Below are 25,427 nucleotides of genomic sequence, written 5' to 3'. Positions count from 1 at the left end.
GAATAATTCTGAAAAGGCTTTGCTATCCTAATTCACGAATGGGAAAATAGGCATGATGCACTTACAAATCGGACGACAGTAGTTGTTCACGAAGTTGACGAAAATCCACGCGAAAACCACCGGAAAAGTTAAATCTAAAAACGTACAAACTTCTTATGAAAAGGCGGTTGGAGGCACGCGAAAGTTGGGCCAATGAGCGTCGAAGCCAAAAGCGTTTTGAGGTAAACTGACCAATCAACATAATGTACCTATTACGTCATAGTATGAGGCAACCAATCTACGCGCAAGGGCCGCATGCTCCCTGTTTATCCAGCAAAGGATTCAGATTGAGTCTGATTTAACAAAAAAGATTCAAATTTAAATTAACTCAAGAATAATCCTAGGTGTTTGATATTAAATAAACAAATATATTAATACAAAATATTATCCCAAATGCAAAGAACAAATGTATTGCGGCAATGAATCGCTAGTCATGATTCATGAATGGTGGATATGCCTTCGATTCCAAACACCACTATCCGTCGCACAGAATAGGAAACGCTCCGAAATTTCCGCACTCACACACTTTCCGCACTCGATCTCAAAAGACGTGAAATTTCGGGACACTCCAAAAACTCTTAAATCGTTCAAAAAATGAAAAATATGGGTATATCCGCCTTCTAAATCCGAGGACACCAAAACTGTCCGTGAATGTGACATGGTGTCCTCACATTGCAGGTGTGCGATCACAAAATGACCCCAAAAGTGATGGCTTACAAGTACACACACACACACACACACACACACACACACACACACAGTGGCGTATGTAAGGGGGTTCTGGGGGTCCTAGGACTCCCCCCCTGGAGCCCAGGTAAGAAGTTTTTTTTAATCTCGAAAAATATTTAAATCACTTCGAGGGCCCTTTTGACCACCTACAATTTTTTCACATACTAAAAAGTATCAGAGAACTCTTTTAGGGATCATTTTAGGACTATCAAAGGACACCTTTACTCGTAGGCCAAAGAGTGACCTTGTGAAGTAATTAAAGGGCCATTTGGAACGAACAGGGCCCTCTCAGACACACAGAAGGCCCTCTCAGGCACTCACAGAACCCTCTCAGGCCAGCAGAGGACCCCTCAGGAAGAACAGAAGGCCCTCTGAGGTATGAGGGTCAATTTCAGGCCACAAGGGGCCCTATGCGACCAATAGACGGCCCCTCTGAGATCAAAAAGGGTCCTTGGAAGTTGGAGGTCACCGGGGGGCCCTCTGAGGCAAACAGAGGTCAGAGGGCCCCCTCAGACACCACAAAGAGGTCAAATATGACCCTTGGAGGCCACCAAAGGGCCCTCTGAGATGACCAGAGAGCCCTCTGAGGCGAACAGAGGACCCCCTAAGGCGAACGGAGGGTCCTCTTAGGGGAATAAAGGGCCTCTGAGGCCCCTCAAGCTTTGGGTGATCAACAAGCACGCGTTGGTATTGCGTTTCTAGGTCGGTTAAGTCTGATGAGACGGCGGCCACAGAGCGGTTTGGCGGTCGGTATGCCGAAGCCACTATCAGCTGCTGACCTCTGTCCAGTTTCAGGAGCTCTCTCTGTCTCTCTCTCTCTCTCTGTCTCTGTCTCTCTGTCTCTCTCTCTCTCTGTCTCTCTCTCTCTCTCTCTCTCTCTCTCTCTCTCTCTCTCTCTGTCTCTCTCTCTCTCTCTCTCTCTCTCTCTCTCTCTCTCTCTCTCTCTCTCTCTCTCTCTCTCTCTGTCTCTCTCTCTCTGTCTCTCTCTCTGTCTCTCTCTCTGTCTCTCTCTGTCTCTCTCTCTGTCTCTCTCTCTGTCTCTCTGTCTCTCTGTGTCTCTCTGTCTCTCTCTCTCTCTCTCTCTCTCTCTGTCTCTCTCTGTCTCTCTCTCTGTCTCTCTCTCTCTGTCTCTCTCTCTGTCTCTCTGTCTCTCTCTCTCTCTCTCTGTGTCTCTCTCTCTCTCTCTCTCTCTCTCTCTCTCTCTCTGTCTCTGTCTCTCTCTCTCTGTCTCTCTCTCTCTCTCTCTCTCTCTCTCTCTCTCTCTCTCTCTCTCTCTCTCTCTCTCTCTCTCTCTCTCTCCCTCCCTCCCTCCCTCGAGCGGGCCCCTGACAGAAATTTCAGGGGGGGGGGGGGTCAGCTGACCCTTCAACCCAACCACCCCCTGGCTGCGCCACTGACAGGGGCCCTCTGCAGTGAATCGGCAATCGCATCCTATGTCATCCTACCGGACGTTTTTGACCAGAAATGTCAAAATTTCGACTTTTTCTGTTAAAAAAGTGCATGTCGTAGCTGAAAGGAAAACTTTGTCACCATCGGATTCCTCGCACCATTGCGCGTCGAATGATATGTAAAACGAGTGAGTAACGACTGGGGAAAGGCAAGATTTAACACAAAAGCTGATTTTGCTCCCCCCCCCCAACCGAAAATCTCTGGCGACGCCTATGTCGTGCAGGGTCACTATCTTCCCCTTCTTTGCACTGCGGCATCTCTGCGCCCCACACACGACGTCCTCACTCCACGGCCGGCCGCCGCCAACCAACCAACTCGCCGGGTGCACCGACCTGACCCAGTGTCGCTGCCGTAACCTGCGCAGTAGAATCGGGCTGGAATCCGGGGGTTCGGCCGGCCGGCCGCCTCTAGAGCGGGGGACTTTTTTAGTTGACCTACAGGGTGTCCCAGAATTACCCGAACATTTATTTTCTGGCTAAAAGTACAGTCCACAGCAGAAGTAATGTGTGGTTTCAGTCATGGGTATGTTCTGCTTCTGAAGCCTAGGAACGATAAGCCAGACTGCAACGAGACTTTAAATGTAGCTTACAGGGTGTTCCAGAATTACCCAGACTCGTATTTTACAGTAAAAATCGTCGCTGTACCGTAATGAACAAAGTTGTAGGCGTAATACTTTTATGATACGTCCCTAAGCGACTGGTGTGAGATCCTAAAAAAAAAGTGCGGGCACTCAGAGGCTTGCATAGGACTCTTCCTCGGAGGTCGGCCTTGGCCGAACGGCGTTCCTTAAACTGGTGTAGGGCGCTGAGATTATTGAATGGGGCTCTCGAGTATTGGCATGGGGCCCTCAGCTATCAGCACGGAGCCCTCAGGAGCCGGCAAGAGCTCCTCTGCGGCGTGCATAAGCCATCCGATCTCAGAGGTCGGTGTGAAATCCTAAATAGGAGCTGAGTGCACTTAAAAACCTGCGTAGGGCCCTCAGAGATCACAGCTTTAACCAGACAGCGTTCGTGGACACCCTTAGAAACTGACTTAGGGACCGCCTCAAATACTTGTGTCGGCCGGCCCTCTAACATCAGCCTGGGTATCTCAGGCATCGGCCTGGGCCCTCGAGAGCCGCTTAGGGCCCACGGAAATTGGCATGGTACCCTGAGATAGCTGTTTGGGCCCTCGGGTAACGGCTTGGGGCCCTCGGGCATTGGCCTGGGGCCCCCGGGCATTGACCAGAGGCCCTTGGATATCGGTCTGGGGCCCCTTAAGAGCCGGTGAGAGCCTTCAGAAACTGGGGTGGGGCCCTGAGATAACTGTGGTGGCTTTCAGGTACCGATGCGGGACCCTCAGGCATCGGCCACAAGAGGGCGTTAAGGGGGCAGGGGCCCTCAAGAGCCGGTTAGGGCCCTCAAGAGCCGGTTAGGCCTCAGAAACTAGCGTGGATCCCTGAGCTAGCCATGTAGGTACTCAGATACCGGCGTGGAGCCTTTAGACATCGACTTGGGGCTCTCGGGCATCGGCCTGGGGCCCTCAAGAGCCGGTGGGAGCGCTCAAAAATGGTGTGGGGCCCTGAGACAACATCTGAGATAACACTGGTAGGTACCTGTTTATGCATTCAGGCACCGGTGCGGGGCCGTCAGGCTCGGGCTGGGGCCCTCGAGCATCAGCTTTAGACACTCAAGCGCCAGGGCCACATGGGCCCCCACAACGAACTGTGGGTGTGCAAAAATAGGTGTTTGCACACTCTCGGGATTTTCAGGGCTGTCCCCCCCCCCGGAATCCGCGGTCCCTGGCGTATAAAATAAGGCAAACATAATTGCGTTTTTTTCTTTTTTGTCGTCCTATATAGTCAACTAAGGTGGCTGTGAAATAGCACATGCAATAGATACGCTTGTTACAAGATCAGCCGACAATGATAGAAAATGCCAGCCATTGCTGGTCTCAGTTGTTTTACGGGTCTCCCGAAACTGGGTGTAGGCCTGTTTTCTTTGACCTCTTGTCGGAGGATAATGCGATCATATAAGATAAACTTAACATCAAAGTGTTCCCAGGCCATAAGGCATTATCCCCAAAACAAAAATACCACTATACGTCTATACCACTTTTGCCGCGTTTTTTACATCTGAAGTGGAGAAGCTCCATGTCTGAACATGGCGCGACCTTTGGCTTCCAACAGATTTGGTCTCCAAAACAAACCCGTTCATGGCCATTTGGTTCACGACATCCAGTTTTTGTACTGGTAGAATATTACCGCAGTAGTACTCTGTGCTAACGGTTGTCTTTGGGCCATCATATCAAGCCGAATGAGTGCACGGTGGCTCAAAATGTCTCACAATTTGATTTTCAACGGGTGCCTGGCCGTCTCTGCTGTTGGGGCGTTGTAGTCATCTGACGTTCACACACGCCTTTTTCGGGGGGTTCAAATGACAGAATACCTCCGTTAGACCACAAATTGCGCTTCAATATACTTTCTGTTGTATATGTTATGTTTTTGGTATGCATTGTAGTAATTTTCGCTGCTTTTCCCGTAGTTTTCGCATATTTTTCAGGCGAAGGACCCCAAATTCCAAAATTTTGTCGAAGATAGTGGTGGAAAGTAGACTGATGTTCTTTAGATAATCCTGATCTATCGTTTAGCTACTATGGACGTCAAACCACTTGAGACCCCACTTTTTTGCGATAATTTTTAAATGCGTCAACTCTCGTTGACAATATTCTGGCAATGTGTGTTTCGGAACCTGCCGAAAATTTTATTACTAAGGTATTTTGACGCCAAACGATTATTAAAGGTACTTCTCATTCACTCGTAATGTTAAATTTCACGGAACGAATCTGCTGTTTGGGTAGAGGCTACGCTCTCATGGGGCGGAGCCACGTAATGACGTCAGCGCTAAGCTCCGCCCTACCCCTCCGGCGCTCCTTGCCCGGCGACCGGTCACTCGCGTCTCTCGCTCCATTCAGGCTTGATGGTGGGCGGTAGCTGGTAGCGGTAGCGGGCGCTGGTAGATGGCATTTAGAGCAGATGGCGCTGGTGGCGGGGCTCGAGTGTGGCCGAGCGCAAGCCTCTGCCCGGGCCTGAATTGACCTTAACATTACGATGTGAATGAGAAGTACCTTCTATAATCATTTGGCGTCAAAATACCTTAGTAATAAAAGTTTCGGCAGGTTCGGAAACATACATTGCCAGAATATTGTCCACGAAAGTTGACGCATTTAAAAATTATCGCAAAAAAGTGGGGTCTCAAGGGGTTTGACGTTCATAGTAGTTCTTAGCTAGATCGGTGACGTTTGTTGTCCATGACAAGCAACCACCCGTTTGACAACTGGTGCATGGCCCTTTTTGGCCGAGCCGAAGCTTGTCAATCAGGTTGATCTCTTGCTCTCTCTGGCTTCGTTAGCTGATATAATCAGGGGCGGATCCAGCCGTTTACAAAGGGAGGGGCCAAAACCGGCCAATGCCGACGTGATACAGGCTCACCAGGTTTACATAGTGGGGCATAATCAAGGAACCGTTTTTTAGAAGACCCGACGTGCACTTCTGTGCCACCGAAAAAATACATGTTTAATACTTAACGATCCCGAAAATCTATATTACTATTTGAGGAGGGTGCGTCTGTCCGTTACCGAGGTCCCGACTTGGTGGTGCTTTGCGTGGACTACAGGCCAGACCGTTGCACCTAGTCCGGTGAAATTTGCACAACTTATAGATCAAGGATGCGCGACGTGCCTTTGAGGGGTCTCAGCTCGATCGGATTAAGGTATCGTAACATGTTACGAAGCTGTTAGAGGCGGTTGCCACCTACTACGAATACCCTTACTGGTTGACCTGACCTGACCTGACCTGACCTGACCCGACCTGGTCTAAATGCATGAAGACATCATCTGTGATCAAAACTAACATGATATTCGTGATCAGCACCCCGAAAAACCCCATAGCAGCCACACTTCACGACGTTCTAACAGGTCCCGATTTTCCCGACTTTTGGGTCATTGACCTGATCTGCAAGGTCAACCAATGACCTAGGACCTTAAAATTGGGTATCATCGGCTTCCTCTCGTCACGAGCAACACGCTCGTTTTTTTCCGCGAAGCTCTAGCTCGATCAGGGGCGAAACGGCAGGGGGGTCCAACGGACCCCCCCCCCCCTTATACGTTCGCGGCTGGAAAAACACCAATACGGGCGAGGGTTAAGATAGCGTTTTATTTACGACAAAGTAATTCAAAACGAAACCTTGTGTCTAGTTGAGTGTTTTCTTTTGCCTCTGTTTATTTTGGCGTGGTTTCAACTTTCAATTCGAACGAATCAGGGTCTTTCTCCTTGGACCGCATCTTTCGTGTCTAACGTTTAAAAAAGCAGGAGCCAAATGTATGTATGTAATGCATAATGGGAAGCGATACATGTTGATCGGGAAAATGGATGAATGGAATGACATACCATTAGAATTGAGGATATACAGAAGTTGGCGTCTCTTCCAGACGACAGGAACAGCAGGATATAGCAGTAGCGGCTCAGTGATGCAGGTAGGTAGGCTTGGGATCCGACGCCACCAACCACTGTCCACTGTAGCTTCCGTTACCAGGTAGACCAGGCTCACTGTAGAGATGGGAGCCAAAACGTTAGTGGATGCAGTCAGGTCACTGGAGGTGGGATAAGTCAGTGAGGGATTGAGTGGGCAGGGTGTAAAATAAAATTAAAGTTATAACTGATTTCTTTTTAAGGTATCACTCCAGCATGAACTTTGTATGTCTGATTATCTCCGTTAGCATGAGTACGCATGGCGATGTGGACATGTGAATTTACATAATAGCTATGCATTGCACTAAGTGCGCATATAACATTTTTATTGTCCGCACCAGCTTAATTGTCCTTGGCCCGAGAACCCGAGAACGAGGATAATGGTCAGATACTAGTGCATACATAATAGTAAAATGTGAACCATTATTAAAAAGTAAATAAGTACAGGAAAACTGAATAACGCAAGCGGCTGACCTTAAGCACAGCGTTTTCCAGGCAGCTTGAGAAGGCGATTCACCACTTCCGCGGCCGCAGGTAGCTCTCCCCGGAACGCTTGCATCAGTACCAGGGCCTCTAGCCTGCTTTCCGTCATGGTAGATCTGGTGGCACTCAGCGTGCGGTCCAGCTTCGAAAACATCCTTTCTGCCTCCGCGGTAGACACCGGTAGCGTGGCTAGAATCATCAGCAGGCGGCTCGTGGCTGGGAAGGCGTCACAGGGACAGCGCCGCAGAGACTCGATGGCCGTCCAAGGTCTCTCTTCTGGTGGCATCCGTGAGCACATTCCGCGCCAGACCACTAGCTCCGCCTCCGCCTGCCGCTCCGTGACTGGTACTAGGTGCCCATACTTTCTCCAGGCCGGCTGAACGTCACCCCAGCTGGCGTTCAGCACACGTGACGACACCAGGTTGGTGAGTGTCATGGCCTTCCGTTGCTGCTCTCCGAAGCGCGCCTTGAGGTCCACCAGCAGATGGTCCAGGGCTGGAGCAAAAAGATTAACTCGGAAGTACTCCTCAGGGCTGTCGTTAGACTCGCCTGTCGCCGAGGTCGATGTGCTGGCAGAAGCCCGATGGGCGTTTTTTCCCTTGGACACCCTTGGCTTCCTGATCTTAGTGCCTACGGCAGCCATCATCGCATCTTCAGCCTCCAGGAAGATCCTCAAAAACTCTGCGTTGTCCTGTCTAAGACGTCCCAGCTCCTCCAGGACCCCGTCTAGAAGCTGAACCGCTGCCACGAGGTCTGCCCCCTTCTCCTGCAGGGCTCTTGAGGGAGGCAGGAGGATGCAAGATGCTTTCAAGAGGACGAACAGGCCCACCATCACTTCAGACTTCAGCAGCCCGTTGAGAAGAAGCCCGGCCTTGGTGCTCGTTGCTGGGTCCGTCCACGTCTCGCTATGTCTCAGCACCTCGACCACGGCCGGAAGTTGCTCGACAAATCGCTCCAGAGCGGTGTGCCGTTCCACAAACCTTGTTGGACACATCTTCGGTAGACGGTGCTTTTTCATTTTCATTTTCTCTTGAGCTCGGTGCAGCGCGTCACAACGCTTTGCTCCGTCGGTCACAAAAGTGATTACCGCCTCCACAGTGCCGATTGTATTTTTCACACATTGCACTTTCATCATCTTCGATGTTGCCAGATTTAGGCCATGTGATACACAGTGATAATATTCTGCTTGTGGGGCCACCTCTTTGATCTGAGCTACGACACCGAATCGCTCACTTGCCATGCACGCCGCGCCATCGTAGGACTGGGCGACCATCATTTCAGGCTGCAGGCCAAGTTCTAACACTTTCTTCAGAATGACCTTGCCAAGATTCTTTCCACTCATCCTTTTCTCTGTCTCATCATCAATGCCCTCTATTTCGTCCATGACATTCAATAGCGCCACAGGGTCTTCTCTTACGATCATATCTTGGCTGGACGTACCGCTGATACTGCCCCCTTTGCCTTTCGCGACGTATCGCACTGTGATCACCATTTGTTCTCTATTTGCACCGTCAGTCGTGTCATCTGCACCAATGAACCAAAAAGGTGCTTCGTTACACCGCTTAACAACGCTTTCTGTGATCATGCTACCACATGCTTGCAATATTTCGTTCTGTGCTGTTTTTGACACATACATGGCGTTTCCAGGCGCTTTCTCCAAGTGCTCAGCAAGTTTGTCGTCTCCAGCTTGAGCTCTCATCCTCAAGAGGGTACGGAAGTTTCCGTCATTGGTCTCTGATACGACATTCTCTTCCGGATCGACTCTCCCGTCGTCTCTATGCCCGCGAAGACTTATGTTTTGAGTCGCGGCCACACAAACTGTTTCCACGACAGACCTCAGTGCGGCCACCGTCCGTTTGTCCTGTCGTTCTGCAAGAGCCTTCATCTGCTCTGAAACTTGTCCCTGGGATGCCTCCATCCTCCGAACGAACTCTGTTGCTCGAATGTGGTTCGTCACGTGATAGGGAAGGGAGTTGTGCTCTGTCACATGTCCATCTTTCCTTTTCTTGGAGTTCGTGTTGGCGCAAAAAGTCAGTCTTTTGAAGCATCTCAGTGGCTGCGTGACAAGTTTTCCCAGTTGCTGACCCCCGCCCTTGTCGCTAACTCCAAACAGCAGGCAGCTGACACACCAGGCGCCGGTCTGCTCTCCAAACTGGGACACTGCCAGCCACGGGAAGTCTCTCAAGGTTTTCTCCGTGCACCTCCTGGGGCGCGATTTTCCGTTATTGTCATGATGGCCTGTGGGGAACTCGTCCCGATTCGCAGGTACCCATCGTTCCTTCAACGCATGGAGACGGTCCTGATCGGTCAGATTTTCTCGCTTGGATACGAGCCGGCCGATATCACCCGGATGAGCTGTCTCACAACGCCCATACCTGCATAGCCCTTTGTCAGCACCACCATTACCAAAAGGATTGGGTTGTTCAGGTTCTATCAGCTCAGCGCCCGCAGGCTCCTTGCCAGCGTCAGATACTCCTTCAGGGGCATTGCTGGAAGGAAATGTAGGAGCTTCATGCCCGGCATTCACTATAGCCGAGTCAGGATTGCCATCAGGGCCTTCGGTAACGGCACTACTTTCGACTTGTCGGTCTCTCCCGGATGGACCAGCGCGGAAAAAGTCGAAGATAGTTTTTTGGCGCTTTGCAGTCGGCTCTGGGTCTCCAGAATGTCTGGATTCGCCTGGCTCAACGCCTGACGTTATCCAAGATGCCTACGGGAGGGGAATCCAGTCATTCTGGAGACCCAGAGCCGACTGCAAAGCGCCAAAAACTATCTTCGATTTTTTCCGCGCTGGTCCATCCGGGAGAGACCGACAAGTTGTTGTTGTTGTTGTTGTTCCCGGGCGACCTCTAGGGTCGCCCGTCAGCCAGCGGCTCCAGATGGCGCCTGAAGCCGCGGGCCAAGGCCGCGACGACGTCGCCGTCGCGCAGCTGCGCAGGGTCCACGTGTATGTTGCCGAGCAACCGAAGGCGCAGTCCGGCGAGACTCGGGCACCGGAGCAGCACATGCTCCGGTGTGTCCGCCTCCTCCTTGCACACGATACATCGCGCCGCAGGGCAGTCCTTCTCGGGGCAGCCGGGGCACGAGTTCGTCGGAAGGCGGCCGATACGTTGGAGATACTGGCGGGCCATTCCCCAGTGACCGGCCCTCAGTTGGTGTACATCCACCGCCTCGCTCCTGCTCACGCCGGAGACCGGGCTCGGCATCCAGTCTCCCCAAACTCGCCGGAAGAAAGAATCCGGCCACGACTTGCGCCATGCCTCTGCAGCCGTCCTGGCCACGGCGCCCGTGATGGTGCGGACATCCGCTGGCGCCTCCTGCTGGAGGCCGGCTGCTTCTCTCGCCAGCTCGTCCGCCTTTTCGTTACCGGGGATACCGCAATGCGCTGGTACCCACTGCAGCATCACCTCCTGACCTCTGGCGGAGATGCTGAGCAGCAGGGCCCAGATCGCCGCGCCCATCGGGGTGGTCTGCGATCCCGCCCCTCCGGCCAGCATGGACAGCGCCGCCTGGGAGTCGGTACACAGGACCACGGGTCCCTCTGCCTCGGCACCTAATAGGTTGCTGACCTCCTCCAGCGCCGCTTTGATAGCGCACAATTCGGCGCGGGTGCTGGAGCACAGGCGTCCTGTGGCGACCCTGATCTCCCTGGCCTCCCCATTCCTGAGTATGAGGAGGGCGCCGCCGCCGCCGTTCGTCGTGCCGCCCTCCGCCGAGCCATCGCTCCAGATCCAGGTAGCGGCTTCTGGGAAGGTGGCGAGGTAGTTCTCGGCGGTCTGGCGGCGAATCGCGGCGGGGGCGTCCCGGCTAGCAGCCCCGCTCATGTTCGGGGATATCCTGACGGTGCCCAGGTCAGACCACGGGGGGAGCATCACCTGCAGGCGCTCCTCCACCGGCACATCCTCCAGGTGGCATGCTCGGAGGGCCTGATCTCTCCCTAGGCGTCTCCATCCAGTGGTCGACTTCAGTCGGCGAGGGGGTCTTGATCGGCGATCACTCGCAGCGGGTCGTCTTCAGGTAGCGATCTCGCCAGGCAGAGCATCCTGGTGGCCAGAGTGCCTCGCCTGACCTGAGCGGCTGGTAGTCCGGCCTCTGCCATGAGCGACGCTACCGGGGTTGAGCGTGTGCAGCCGGTCACCACGCGAGCCACCGATCGTAGCTCGCGGTCCAACTGCTCGACATGTCCGGGGGGCGTGGCGGGTAGCCACGCCGATGCCGCATACTCGAGGGCTCCTCTGATGTAGCCATTGGCCACCGTCCGGAGCTGCTATTCCTGCAGTCCCCACGACCGGTTCGTCATGGAGCGCAGGTGGGCGATCCGGGGTTCGCCCACCTGCCGACAAGTCGAAAGTAGTGCCGTTACCGAAGGCCCTGATGGCAATCCTGACTCGGCGATAGTGAATGCCGGGCATGAAGCTCCTACATCTCCTTCCAGCAATGCGCCTGAAAGAGTATCTCACGCTGGCAAGGAGCCTGCGGGCGCTGAGCTGATAGAACCTGAACAACCCAATCCTTTTGGTAATGGTAGTGCTGACAAAGGGCTATGCAGGTATGGGCGTTGTGAGACAGCTCATCCGGGTGATATCGGCCGGCTCGTATCCAAGCGAGAAAATCTGACCGATCAGGACCGTCTCCATGCGTTGAAGGAACGATGGGTACCTGCGAATCGGGACGAGTTCCCCACAGGCCATCATGACATTAACGGAAAATCGCGCCCCAGGAGGTGCACGGAGAAAACCTTGAGAGACTTCCCGTGGCTGGCAGTGTCCCAGTTTGGAGAGCAGACCGGCGCCTGGTGTGTCAGCTGCCTGCTGTTTGGAGTTAGCGACAAGGGCGGGGGTCAGCAACTGGGAAAACTTGTCACGCAGCCACTGAGATGCTTCAAAAGACTGACTTTTTGCGCCAACACGAACTCCAAGAAAAGGAAAGATGGACATGTGACAGAGCACAACTCCCTTCCCTATCACGTGACGAACCACATTCGAGCAACAGAGTTCGTTCGGAGGATGGAGGCATCCCAGGGACAAGTTTCAGAGCAGAGGCCTGTTTCACTAAAAACTTGTATTTACAACTGTGTGTAGTTTACAATTCATAAGTATTTTTACCAACTACGTAAAAACCGATTTCACTAAGCTTCATCGCCAGTGGCACCTCCGATAAGAAAATGTTTGCAAATAAACTTGTAAACAGTAAAATTGTTTTTAATCAAGAACTATAGCATGTTAAAGATATTGCTTCTTTGTATCAAATATTGTCAAGTATTCATGTCAAAAGCTGCCTAATTAAATTATAAATAATGATGCTGTTGGAAAAAGATATAAATGATAGTTCACATTGTCCTATTATTGAAAGAAAATAACACGCAAAACATTTGACAGCAGAAGACTGTTGAATGCAATTATGGCGCACGAATGACAAAACATGACGATATTTTAATACCGATTATTTTGCTTCTTAGGGTGTCTGCTAAGTAAAAATTGAGCATGAATCAACTCAACAAAGCATAGTTGTTCTAAATATATGACTGTTTTGCATTATTGCACAAAAAGTATCAAAATTCCGAACGTCAGGACCACTGGAATTTCAGGTTTGTAATTACGATGTTTTCTTTCAAGTTTCTGGTCTTCGTTAAACAGAAAGTTTGCGATTCCCATGTTTTCTAGCAAACTTTTTCTTGCAAAAAAAGTTTGCAAATTTTAAACTCAAAATTCATGTTCAAAGGTTTCGTGAAATCCAAATCTCAGATGTTGGTAATTATTTCTTGTAAACTTAAGCTTTTTCTTTGTAAATACAAGTTTTATTTGTTAGTGAAACAGGCCTCAGATGAAGGCTCTTGCAGAACGACAGGACAAACGGACGGTGGCCGCACTGAGGTCTGTCGTGGAAACAGTCTGTGTGGCTGCGCCTCGAAACATAAGTCTTCGCGGGCATAGAGACGACGGGAGAGTCGATCCGGAAGAGAATGTCGTATCAGAGACCAATGACGGAAACTTCCGTACCCTCTTGAGGATGAGAGCTCAAGCTGGAGACGACACACTTGCTTAGCACTTGAAGAAAGCGCCTGGAAACGCCATGTATGTGTCAAAAACAGCACAGAACGAAATATTGCAAGTATGTGGCAGCATGATCACAGAAAGCGTTGTTAAGCGGTGTAACGAAGCACCTTTTTGGTACATTGGTGCAGATGACACGACTGACGGTGCAAATAGAGAACAAATGGTGATCACAGTGCAATACGTCGCGAAAGGCAAAGGGGACAGTGTCAGCGGTACGTCCAGCCAAGATATGATCGTAAGAGAAGACCCTGTGGCGCTATTGAATGTCATGGACGAAATGGAGGGCATTGATGATGAGACAGAGAAAAGGATGAGTGGAAAGAATCTTGGCAAGGTCATTCTGAAGAAAGTGTCAGAACTTGGCCTACAGCCTGAAATGATGGTCGCCCAGTCCTACGATGGCGCGGCGTGCATGGCAAAAAAGCGAGTCGGTGTCGTAGCTCAGATCAAAGAGGTGGCCCCACAAGCAGAATATTATCACTGTGTATCACATGGCCTAAATCTGGCAACATCGAAGATGATGAAAGTGCAAGGTGTGAAAAATACAATCGGCACTGTGGAGGCGGTAATCACTTTTGTGACCAACGGAGTAAAGCGTTGTGACGCGCTGCAGCGAGCTCAAGAGAAAATGAAAATGAAAAAGCACCGTCTACCGAAGATGTGTCCAACAAGGTTTGTGGAACGGCACACCACTCTGGAGCGATTTGTCGAGCAACTTCCGGCCGTGGTCGAGGTGCTGAGACATAGCGAGACGTGGACGGACCCAGCAACGAGCACCAAGGCCGGGCTTCTTCTCAACGGGCTGCTGAAGTCTGAAGTGATGGTGGGCCTGTTCGTCCTCTTGAAAGCATCTTGCATCCTCCTGCCTCCCTCAAGAGCCCTGCAGGAGAAGGGGGCAGACCTCGTGGCAGCGGTTCAGCTTCTAGACAGGGTCCTGGAGGAGCTGGGACGTCTTAGACAGGACAACGCAGAGTTTTCGAGGATCTTCCTGGAGGCTGAAGATGCGATGATGGCTGCCGTAGGCACTAAGATCAGGAGGCCAAGGGTGTCCAAGGAAAAAAAAAACGCCCATCGGGCTTCTGCCAGCACATCGACCTCGGCGACAGGCGAGTCTAACGACAGCCCCGAGGAGTACTTCCGAGTTAATCTTTTTGCTCCAGCCCTGGACCATCTGCTGGTGGACATCAAGGCGCGCTTCGGAGAGCAGCAACGGAAGGCCATGACACTCACCAACCTGGTGTCGTCACGTGTGCTGAACGCCAGCTGGGGTGACGTTCAGCCGGCCTGGAGAAAGTATGGGCACCTAGTACCAGTCACGGAGCGGCAGGCGGAGGCGGAGCTAGTGGTCTGGCGCGGAATGTGCTCACGGATGCCACCAGAAGAGAGACCTTGGACGGCCATCGAGTCTCTGCGGCGCTGTCCCTGTGACGCCTTCCCAGCCACGAGCCGCCTGCTGATGATTCTAGCCACGCTACCGGTGTCTACCGCGGAGGCAGAAAGGATGTTTTCGAAGCTGGACCGCACGCTGAGTGCCACCAGATCTACCATGACGGAAAGCAGGCTAGAGGCCCTGGTACTGATGCAAGCGTTTCGGGGAGAGCTACCTGCGGCCGCGGAAGTGGTGAATCGCCTTCTCAAGCTGCCTGGAAAACGCTGTGCTTAAGGTCAGCCGCTTGCGTTATTCAGCTTTCCTGTACTTATTTACTTTTTAATAATGGTGCACATTTTACTATTATGTATGCACTAGTATCTGACCATTATCCTCGTTCTCGGGTGGCAGCCAAGGACAATTAAGCTGGTGCGGACAATAAAAATGTTATATGCGCACTTGGTGCAATGCATAGCTATTATGTAAATTCACACGTCCACATCGCCATGCGTACTCATGCTAACGGAGATAATCAGACATACAAAGTTCATGCTGGAGTGATACCTTAACCCTCGCCCTGGCAGGGGGGGGGGTCGATGCGACCCCCCCCTAAGGTTTTTCGAGGATAGCGTAAAAACGGCGGCGCGCAGCGCCGCCAAATTTGGCACAGCCTATGGGGCAACCTTTTTACATATGACCTGAAAATTTCAGGTCCGGATGACCTTGGGTCAGGTCACCAGGTCAGAAAAACCGGTACAAGGTCATGGTCAAATTTCAATTTTCTTTTTGCACCTGTCCAACTCACAGTTTTGGACTGATTTCCTTCAAACTTTCAGGATGTGCTAAGTTCACCGAGTTGTATAACATATAGTTCGGGTTTTTTGAGGTCACTGACCTGAGGTCAGTTAGAGGTCATGACGTCGTAATGTTAAGCCTATGGGAAAATACTAAATTCGGAAAATACTGGAGTTATCCGCTTCGTTCTATCATTTTTGTGCTTTGAAATCACAGTACTTAACAGCAGGTCACTTGGTGCCTCTTTGTTTGGTGTACTTATCCATGGGTCAGGTCAAATGAGGTCAACTGAGGTCAAATGACGTTTTTGCTAATAACTTGGCACATAATGACGCTAGAGCTTAAAAAATGGTATCATTGTGTTCCTGGTGATCAGCCGAATCGAATGATATGCGATATGATGCCATTTGGTTAACTTTAACTTAATTCATTAATTTAAGTTTACTTAAAATTTAAGAAAAACTTTAAGTACACTTAACCAAGCTAAAAAGTATATCATTCGACGCGCCTTGACGTGCTGAGTTCACTGGTGCTTTTCTTTTTGCTCTATCTTAATTAGATCAAAAGTTATAAGCGAAAAACTTTTGACCTGTTTTTAGCGAAATTTTTACATTTATACCCCCCAAAACCCCCCTAAATATTGACCTAGAGCAACCAAATTTGCACAGGGGCGAGAACTCCAGGGGGCCCACCTACCTACCAAATTTGGTGTTTCTAGGTGCCATAGGAGCCAATCGCGAGGGGGGGTCGCATCGACCCCCCCCCCCCCTGCCAGGCCGTGTTATGAAAAATGCCCTGCCAGGGCGAGGGTTAAAAAGAAATCAGTATAACTTTAATTTTATTTTACACCCTGCCCATTCAATCCCTCACTGACTTATCCCACCTCCAGTGACCTGACTGCATCCACTAACGTTTTGGCTCCCATCTCTACAGTGAGCCTGGTCTACCTGGTAACGGAAGCTACAGTGGACAGTGGTTGGTGGCGTCGGATCCCAAGCCTACCTACCTGCATCACTGAGCCGCTACTGCTATATCCTGCTGTTCCTGTCGTCTGGAAGAGACGCCAACTTCTGTATATCCTCAATTCTAATGGTATGTCATTCCATTCATCCATTTTCCCGATCAACATGTATCGCTTCCCATTATGCATTACATACATACATTTGACTCCTGCTTTTTTAAACGTTAGACACGAAAGATGCGGTCCAAGGAGAAAGACCCTGATTCGTTCGAATTGAAAGTTGAAACCACGCCAAAATAAACAGAGGCAAAAGAAAACACTCAACTAGACACAAGGTTTCGTCTTGAATTACTTTGTCGTAAATAAAACGCTATCTTAATGATAAATTATTCCATTATATTTTGCTCACATTTTATTCTACAGGTATAGTGGTGAGCTTTAGTCGCTACCGAGCACAGTGATAAGCGCAAAGTCGTGGTCGTGACTTCCTCTGAATTCGGTGCATCATACACTCCTTGGTGAAGCCGAGCGGAAGAGATGCTAGGATTAAGGGGGAGACATTGGTCTGAGCGGGCAAACTGGTGACCCGTTGGGGCTGAGCCCATTACGTGGACAGGCCACTAACGGTCACCGTACCCGGTTACGGGCCTGCTCCTGAGGTGGAGCTACCCGCATGGGATAAAGGTGGCCGTCCAACCCGGACCAGGGGGCTGAGGTGTGGAGAAGGATTTGAGTATCCTGGGGATGGAAACGAGGTGCGGATAGAATAATATTTTCGGGATCGTTAAGTATTAAACATGTATTTTTTCGGTGGCACAGAAGTGCACGTCGGGTCTTCTAAAAAACGGTTCCTTGATTATGCCCCACTATGTAAACCTGGTGAGCCTGTATCACGTCGGCATTGGCCGGTTTTGGCCCCTCCCTTTGTAAACGGCTGGATCCGCCCCTGATTATATCAGCTAACGAAGCCAGAGAGAGCAAGAGATCAACCTGATTGACAAGCTTCGGCTCGGCCAAAAAGGGCCATGCACCAGTTGTCAAACGGGTGGTTGCTTGTCATGGACAACAAACGTCACCGATCTAGCTAAGAACTAGCTAAACGATAGATCAGGATTATCTAAAGAACATCAGTCTACTTTCCACCACTATCTTCGACAAAATTTTGGAATTTGGGGTCCTTCGCCTGAAAAATATGCGAAAACTACGGGAAAAGCAGCGAAAATCACTACAATGCATACCAAAAACATAACACATACAACAGAAAGTATATTGAAGCACACTTTGGGGTCTAACTGAGGTATTCTGTCATTTGAGCCGCCCGAAAAAGGCGTGTGTGAACGTCAGATGACTACAACGCCCCAACAGCAGAGACGGCCAGGCACCCGTCGAAAATCAAATTGTGAGACATTTTGAGCCACCGTGCACTCATTCGGCTTGATATGATGGCCCAAAGACAGCCGTGAGCACAGAGTACTACTGCGGTAATATTCTACCAGTACAAAAACTGGATGCCGTGAACCAAATGGCCATGAACGGGTTTGTTTTGGAGACCAAATCTGTTGGAAGCCAAAGGTCGCGCCATGTTCAGACATGGAGCTTCTCCACTTCAGATGTAAAAAAAAAAAACGCGGCAAAAGTGGTATAGGCGGAAATTTTTGTTTAGGGGGATAATGCCTTATGGCCTGGGAACACTTTGATGTTAAGTTTATTTTATATGATCGTGTAATAATTGAATGAGGACTTTACTCCACAAGAAATCGTTCGGGTCGGAGCTTTCGAATTGTATTACAAAGCTTCGTCAGCGTATCGTAATCGGGTTCGGGGGTATCGGTCGCAAAATTGAGGGCGATTCGTCTTTGGCAGACAAGGACATGTTACAGATAGTAAAATAGATAAATAGCACGTGACATTCAGTGATAAAACATTTAACGTATATGAAAAAGAAGAAAATATCTCATAAGCAATATACATTCTAATTATATCTAAATCTGTTAAATTACATAGGTTATATAAAGTGATAAATAGTAATAAAGACCTACCTAGGATATATAGCAAGTGATATAAACATGTATGCAACATCAATAGGTAATAGGCTAACAAAGGTACCAGGTATATAAAATACACTATAAACGACCAAGAAAATCATTCAATAGGTTAAGAGTAAAAATGATAGCAATGATCAAAAACACTCCAACAATAGGCTAGAACATTCACAACTAATAACATTAATAAAAGGTGGATATAAAGTTCACAAGAAAAGTAGCCATATGCAGCAACCAGTGGGGGGGGGGGGGGCGTGAAATATTTAAAAAAGACAAGTCAAAATCGTACAAGCTTTTAGCGGCAGGCACTGCGGATAATGGGTAGCCAGCGATCCTGTAGCATAGCACCTGAATTCGTATTCAAATTGGCATCATTTGGTGACACTAACACAGTCTCGCGTTGTCCTACGGTTCTGATGTAGGCCGACTCCAAGAGGAGTCTCATCTGATGGTGAGCGGCACGGTCGAGGATCTTGGCATCATCAAACGGAGGCGTGCACTGCCGATGGGAGTTGAATGCTGAGGCGTTGGCTCTGGAGCTCCTCGAGCCAGACCAGCAGTCTCTGTGCTCTCTGACTCTGGTTCCCAGCTCCCTGACCGTCTCGCCGATGTAGATGACCGGATCACCGTCAATCTTGCAGGAGCACTCGATTTAATAAACTACGTTGCTCTCCTGGTGCTTCGGCAGCTTGTGCTTGCTTTTGCTGCACAGAACTGCTCCAAGTGTCTGAGATGGCTTGGAGACGAGTGAGATGCCGATCTTGTTGGCTGCTCTTTTCAGTTGGTAGAAGTAAGCACCTGCGAAGGGCACTGACATTCTAACCTGCAGCTGACTGTTGCTGGTGTCTGGCGGAGAGGGTAAAGCCCGAGCTTTCAGACGGAGGTCTTCATTGGTCTGGTGTATGGTGTCGTTGATGAATGAGATAGGGTAGCCATGCTGATGAAATTTCCGGCGAATGAAGTCCAGTTCCTTCTGCCGATCCTTTACGCTCGTGCAGTATCTGCTGACTCGTAAACAGTCTGATCTGATGGCCGATCGAAGGTATCTTGTCTCGGTGTAAGAGTTGAAGGGTGGAACCTGATTCGTAGAGCACGCTTTTCTGTACACCTTTGTCTTGTAACAGTTCTCCAATCTGCTTATGAAGATGTCCAAATAGGGGAGTTGTCTTCCTTCTTCTGTCTCTGCTGTGACTTTGATGTTCGCATCTTTGTTGTTTAGCTGTCTGACCCACTCTCCGATGATGTCATCACTGCCTTCGAACAGGACAAAGTAGTCGTCAGCATATCTGCAGAATGCATGAACTTGTCCTCCACAAGCAAGAGCTAATTGCTGCAGATCACGCTCCCAATGGCCCATGTAGAGGTCAGCGACCACAGGCGAGTAGCTCTTCCCCATGGCCAAGCCAGTTGTTTGTCTGAACCATCTCACGGTCACCATCTTGAACCACTGCGTGGCAGTTCTTGATGGACAGGTCCAAGAGGTCGGCGATAGCTTCTGGCTTCAGACAGTTGACGTCAGACAGAGCTTCTCTATGTTCTAGAAGCATGTCTCGGATGAGTGGAATGGCTTCCTGCGTCGGGATGGATGGAAACATCGCTTCCACGTCTAGAGACACCAGGCGGCATCTGCTGGCGGTGTGCTGCATGTTGTTCAGCATCTCTAGCACTTGGAGCGGCGAAGTAATGGAATGTGGAGGTCTTGGCAAAGACCAGCCTTGGTCTTGGTAAAAGCTCCGACCCGAACGATTTCTTGTGGAGTAAAGTCCTCATTCAATTATTACATTAGCAAACTCCACATCATGTCCTTCAGTGAATGATATGATCGTATTATCCTCCGACAAGAGGTCAAAGAAAACAGGCCTACACCCAGTTTCGGGAGACCCGTAAAACAACTGAGACCAGCAATGGCTGGCATTTTCTATCATTATCGGCTGATCATGTAACAAGCGTATCTATTGCATGTGCTATTTCACAGCCACCTTAGTTGACTATATAGGACGACAAAAAGAAAAAAAGCGCAATTATGTTTGCCTTATTTTATACGCCAGGGACCGCGGATTCCGGGGGGGGGGGGGGACAGGGTGTGCAATTGCACACCCTGAAAATCCCGAGAGCGTGCAAACACCTATTTTTGCACACCCACAGTTCGTTGTGGGGGCCCATGTGGCCCTGGCGCTTGAGTGTCTAAAGCTGATGCTCGAGGGCCCCAGCCCGAGCCTGACGGCCCCGCACCGGTGCCTGAACCCTATTCCTGGCGGGGGGGGGGGCCTCAGGAGCCCCCCCTGAGGTTTTTTGGTTATTTCTCCCAAACGCGTTGAGCTAGGAAGCTCAAATTTTCTGACTTTTCCTAAAAGGCTTCTACGCAACATGTCTGAAAATTTTGAGTTGATCTGACCTCAGGTCAGGTCACCAGAGGCGGTTTGGTGACCCTACCTCAGAAAAGTTTGCAATCACGCCAGAGCTAGAGTTTTTGACCGATCAATTTCTTCTCTTCAGGCTTTAGTTAGGGTACCAGTATGTGCAATTTGTATATCTCGGAATTTTGATATCGGTGACCTAAGGTCAGGTCAGTTTCGCGACCTCCCTATTATAAGTCAATGGGGGAAAAATCAACTCCCTGTTTTTACCACTAAAACGGGTCGGAATGGCCCCATATACCATACATGACTTCATATACGATCAACCTTCACTACCTTGAGGTCTGTTTTGCTGTTGGGCAGCTGTGAGGTCATGTGACGTCATCAAAGGTCACCAAAGGTTTTTGGCCAATAACTCCGTACAGGAACAAGATACAGACGCGTGGATGGTCTCATTGTGTTCAGCTCGTCAAGACGCATCGAATGATATACATGATGACCTCGAGGTCACGTGACCTGAGGTCAACCTTTGACCTTGACCTTGCGAGGTCAACATATATATCATTCGATGCGGATTGACGAGAGGATCACGATGATGCCCTTAGTTTGTTCCTATCTTGACTAATTCGAAAGTTATTCGAGAAAAACTCTCTCCATATCTAGCGCCGCCATTTTGACTTTTTCGACCCCTGTGACGTCATCTTTGACCTGACCTGAAAATGAACTTAGTAAAAATTGTAGATCTTGACCGTGCGTATCCGATGCCGTTTACCGTTTGTCGCTATCTTGCTTCGTTCTCGAGATCTCAGGGGGGGGCCGAATCGGCCCCCCCCGCCAGTTTCTTGTCCCGGCGGAGCCCGCCAGGAATAGGGTTAAGGCATAAACAGGTACCTACCAGTGTTATCTCAGATGTTGTCTCAGGGCCCCACACCATTTTTGAGCGCTCCCACCGGCTCTTGAGGGCCCCAGGCCGATGCCCGAGAGCCCCAAGTCGATGTCTAAAGGCTCCACGCCGGTATCTGAGTACCTACACACTGGCGGATCCAAGGGGGGGGGGGGGCAACCGGGCCAAAATCAGGTTTAGGGGGGCCAAAATGGAATTTGCCCCCCCTTTCTGCAACTGATTTCGTCCCTGTAAAATCGCCTCTGGGACACGATCGGCAAACATGCATGCTAGACAAACTACTCAGTGCGTCGTCATCACAACTCACGTGAATACCTACCTAGCTGCTTCCTGAACTGGATGGACAGCAGTAAGCCGTCAGTTTAGCAACAGACTGGGATACGCTGACTTAACCCTCGCAGGCCAAGTTAATCACACTGAACAGTGAACTCGAATCCTGTCTCAAAAGTCTGGTAATTCTTAATCTATCCACTGAATTCAGTCATCCAAAGGATCAATGAAAGTTACATACGTACGTATCCTATTATATCCAAAATGACTCCTCACAAACCACTTTGGACATAGTAAAATGCCACCTTCCGAGGCTTACATAGATATTTCCAGTGATGCATCTGTATTGTATTTGTATTGTATTGAACAATCATGAGCGATCCACATTCTCAAAGTGCGTGGCGATTACTGCTCATCTATTTGACCCAAGACCAACAAATAAGTTTTAATGCGCGTTGCCCCTAAAATATATATGACATATGCTCTTCTCATTGGCTTCATTGAAGCCAACGCTTAGAGATGCTTGTCCGGGCTTCTGATGGTATTTCCAGGGTTGCTCCAAAATTGGCCCAAAATATTTACCGAACCGAGACCATGCGCGAGACGATGAACACTAATCCAGTCTCAGAAGTGTGTTTTTCTCAACGAGTTCACCAGACATGGCTCTCCGAAGTGTCATGCGTTCCCGGGCCCCAGGATGGGAAGAGTGTCGTGCCTTTGAAGCCGTTATGGGATATCGTCATGGCCGTTGGAACAGCGTCCCAAAATTACATTTTAGCTTGAGTGTCAGAGGCATGGGTGGAAAACCCGCCCCGGCCACCCCGGCCGTGACCGGGATAACTTTCAGCTTACCCCGACTAACGAGACTTCTGTTCAAATTTTTTCATCGTAGCACGTTGATTCGAGAGGTGGGCGTTTCGGGTGGGCATTTCACGTCCCTTCTAATTCGGATACTGGACTACGTGGCCAGGAGCGAAATGCCGTTTGAAAGAGCGTCAAATGTGATCGGAGACATTCGGTCATGTTTTAGGCAAGCTCAGTGGTAGAATCACCATAGACCATCAAAAGTCTAATTTCTGCGACTTAAGCATTAACTTTTATCACAGTTCATGAACATAGCAGAGCTTGAGAACACTGCATGCCAACAAAACATTCGAAGGCTCTTTTAACCCTCGCCGGACCTTGGTTTTCTACATACGCGCCGGCCGTGGGGGGAAGGCGGCGGCTACGACCCCCTCTCTCGCCGTTTCACCCCTGGTGGAGCTAGTGACCATCAAAAAGTTTTCCCCCTCCCTATACCTCCCACTCGCCAATTGTCACGTGCTCTATGCAAGTGAATTTCAAAAGCCTAGATCAAATCGCCCCAGGCGCCCTGTTTTCACCGTCCACCACTTTTACCGGCATCGTGTTCCTCACGTCATGACACATCGAATGAACTATTATTTGACCTCGAAAAGCCAACTTGAAAATTTGACCTCAGGTTAAGGTCATGACCTGACCGGAAAAGGTCATGCTGCCATCAGTCGATCCGTATCGTCGAGCTGAATACACCTAAGGCATTTTCATCGCTCTAGCATGCCTCTATGAAAAGTTATTCTCAAAGAACTATTAGATACCAGTCGTGACGTGATATGACCTCAGGGACATAAAGATAGGTCACGGGAGCCATTTTCCAGTTCATCGTGGCATGTTTACTTGTAATTCGGTGTTTGAATTTAGAATTGTTTTGCGTGGCATTCGTCCAGAAGAGGCGCCTTTCATGCTTCTTCCATTGACTTATAATGGAGAGGTCACAAAATTGACCTGACCTTAGGTCACTGATGTCAGAATTTCGAAATAAGCATTTGGTACAGTTGCTCTTACGGTTGCTCTTATCAATCGCTGGAAGTTTTAAAGCGATCTTTCACTCGGTGTAGCTATGACAGACATCGAAACTTTTTATGAGATGAGGTCACTTCACGTGATCTGGCGACCTGACCTTGAGTGACCTCGGCCTGAAATTTACACATGTGCAGAAAAGATGCATGATCAACTTTGCCAGAAATACCAGAAATGCCAGAAATAACTCGCGCCCCAACAGGGCGCGGGTTAAACTTACCCTGTACCGTGTTTTTTTTTTCGGGGTGTGTTGGGGTAATCGGTGCATCCTAAACCTCAGTATGGAGTTTTGAATGGGCTCGGAAAGTGGCCGGCTTTGGCCCCTCCCTTTGAAAATGGCTGGATCCGCCCCTGTACCTACATGGCTAGCTCAGGGATCAACGCTAGTTTCTGAGGGCCTAACCGGCTCGTGAGGGCCCTAACCGGCTCTTGAGGGCCCCTGCCCCCTTAACGCCCTCTTGTGGCCGATGCCTGAGGGTCCCGCATCGGTACCTGAAAGCCACCACAGTTATCTCAGGGCCCCACCCCAGTTTCTGAAGGCTCTCACCGGCTCTTGAGGGGCCCCAGACCGATATCCAAGGGCCTCTGGTCAATGCCCGGGGGCCCCAGGCCAATGCCCGAGGGCCCCAAGCCGTTACCCGAGGGCCCACACAGCTATCTCAGGGTACCATGCCAATTTCCGAGGGCCCTAACCGGCTCTCGAGGGCCCAGACCGATGCCTGAGATACCCAGGCTGATGTGAGAGGGCCGGCCGACACAAGTATTTGAGGCGGTCCCTAAGTCAGTTTTGTTGTGTTGCATTAATGTAAATAATGCAGCACAATGTGTTGTCCTAGTTAAACCTGTGTTCGGTGCATTCTGTATTCGGTTATGTTGCTGCGCCGCAATCCGCCAGGTCTAATTCCGCCGCTCTAAACCGGTCACGTGACCGGCCGTGGTCGACCTCGGGTCGCGCGCCGCGGCGGCTGGGCAGTCGTGTGCGGGGAGCGCGGTCGGGCGGCTCGCTCTGGGCCTCGGGTACCGAGTCCAGTACGACCGCGGACACTTTGCCTCGGAGCGCCGAGCTGAGTGCCTGCCGCGTGGCTCGTACCACCCAGCCTCGGGCGACCGAGCTGAGTGGCTCTCGCGGGGCTTGCGCCGCTCTGCCTCGGTGACCGAGCGGAGTGTTTGTCTCCACCCGCGCTGCACTGCCTCGGGGCGCCGAGCGGACTAGTGAGTATTGTACTGGACAACGTGTGACAGCTAAGTATTTGTTTCGCATTTATATTTGTTCCGCAGTTGTTATTCCCGGGGTCGGAATACACCTCATATCGTTCTTCAACTGGTTTCTCACCCAACAGGATCCAATGTAACAGTTTCTAAGGGTGTCCACGAACGCTGTCTGGTTAAAGCTGTGATCTCTGAGGGCCCTACGCAGGTTTTTAAGTGCACTCAGCTCCTATTTAGGATTTCACACCGGCCTCTGAGATCGGATGGCTTATGCATGCCGCAGAGGAGCCCTTGCCGGCTCCTGGGGGCTCCGTGCTGATAGCTGAGGGCCCCATGCCAATACTCGAGAGCCCCATTCAATAATCTAAGGGCCCTACAC

At 50.3% G+C, this 25,427-nt stretch overlaps 1 protein-coding gene across 1 annotated transcript; it reads right to left on the bottom strand.

The window, feature by feature from the left end:
• Nucleotides 1-10,056: 10,056 nt before the first annotated feature.
• On the bottom strand, nt 10,057-11,031 carry LOC122376261. The gene has a single exon (XM_043356058.1). The coding sequence runs from the start codon at nt 11,029-11,031 to the stop codon at nt 10,057-10,059; it is 975 nt and encodes a 324-aa protein (XP_043211993.1).
• Nucleotides 11,032-25,427: the final 14,396 nt, after the last annotated feature.

Source organism: Amphibalanus amphitrite, unplaced genomic scaffold, assembly GCF_019059575.1.
Source record: "Amphibalanus amphitrite isolate SeventyFive unplaced genomic scaffold, NRLGWU_Aamphi_draft 002072F_arrow, whole genome shotgun sequence".
Classification (NCBI taxonomy): Eukaryota; Metazoa; Arthropoda; class Thecostraca; order Balanomorpha; family Balanidae; genus Amphibalanus; species Amphibalanus amphitrite.
The sequence above is the reverse complement of the archived record's forward strand: the minus strand, read 5'-3'. Positions and strand labels throughout refer to the sequence as shown.

Excerpts from the sequence above, each read along its gene's own strand:
- LOC122376261 (XM_043356058.1), bottom strand. The coding sequence starts at position 11,031 with ATGAGCGGGGCTGCTAGCCGGGACGCCCCCGCCGCGATTCGCCGCCAG.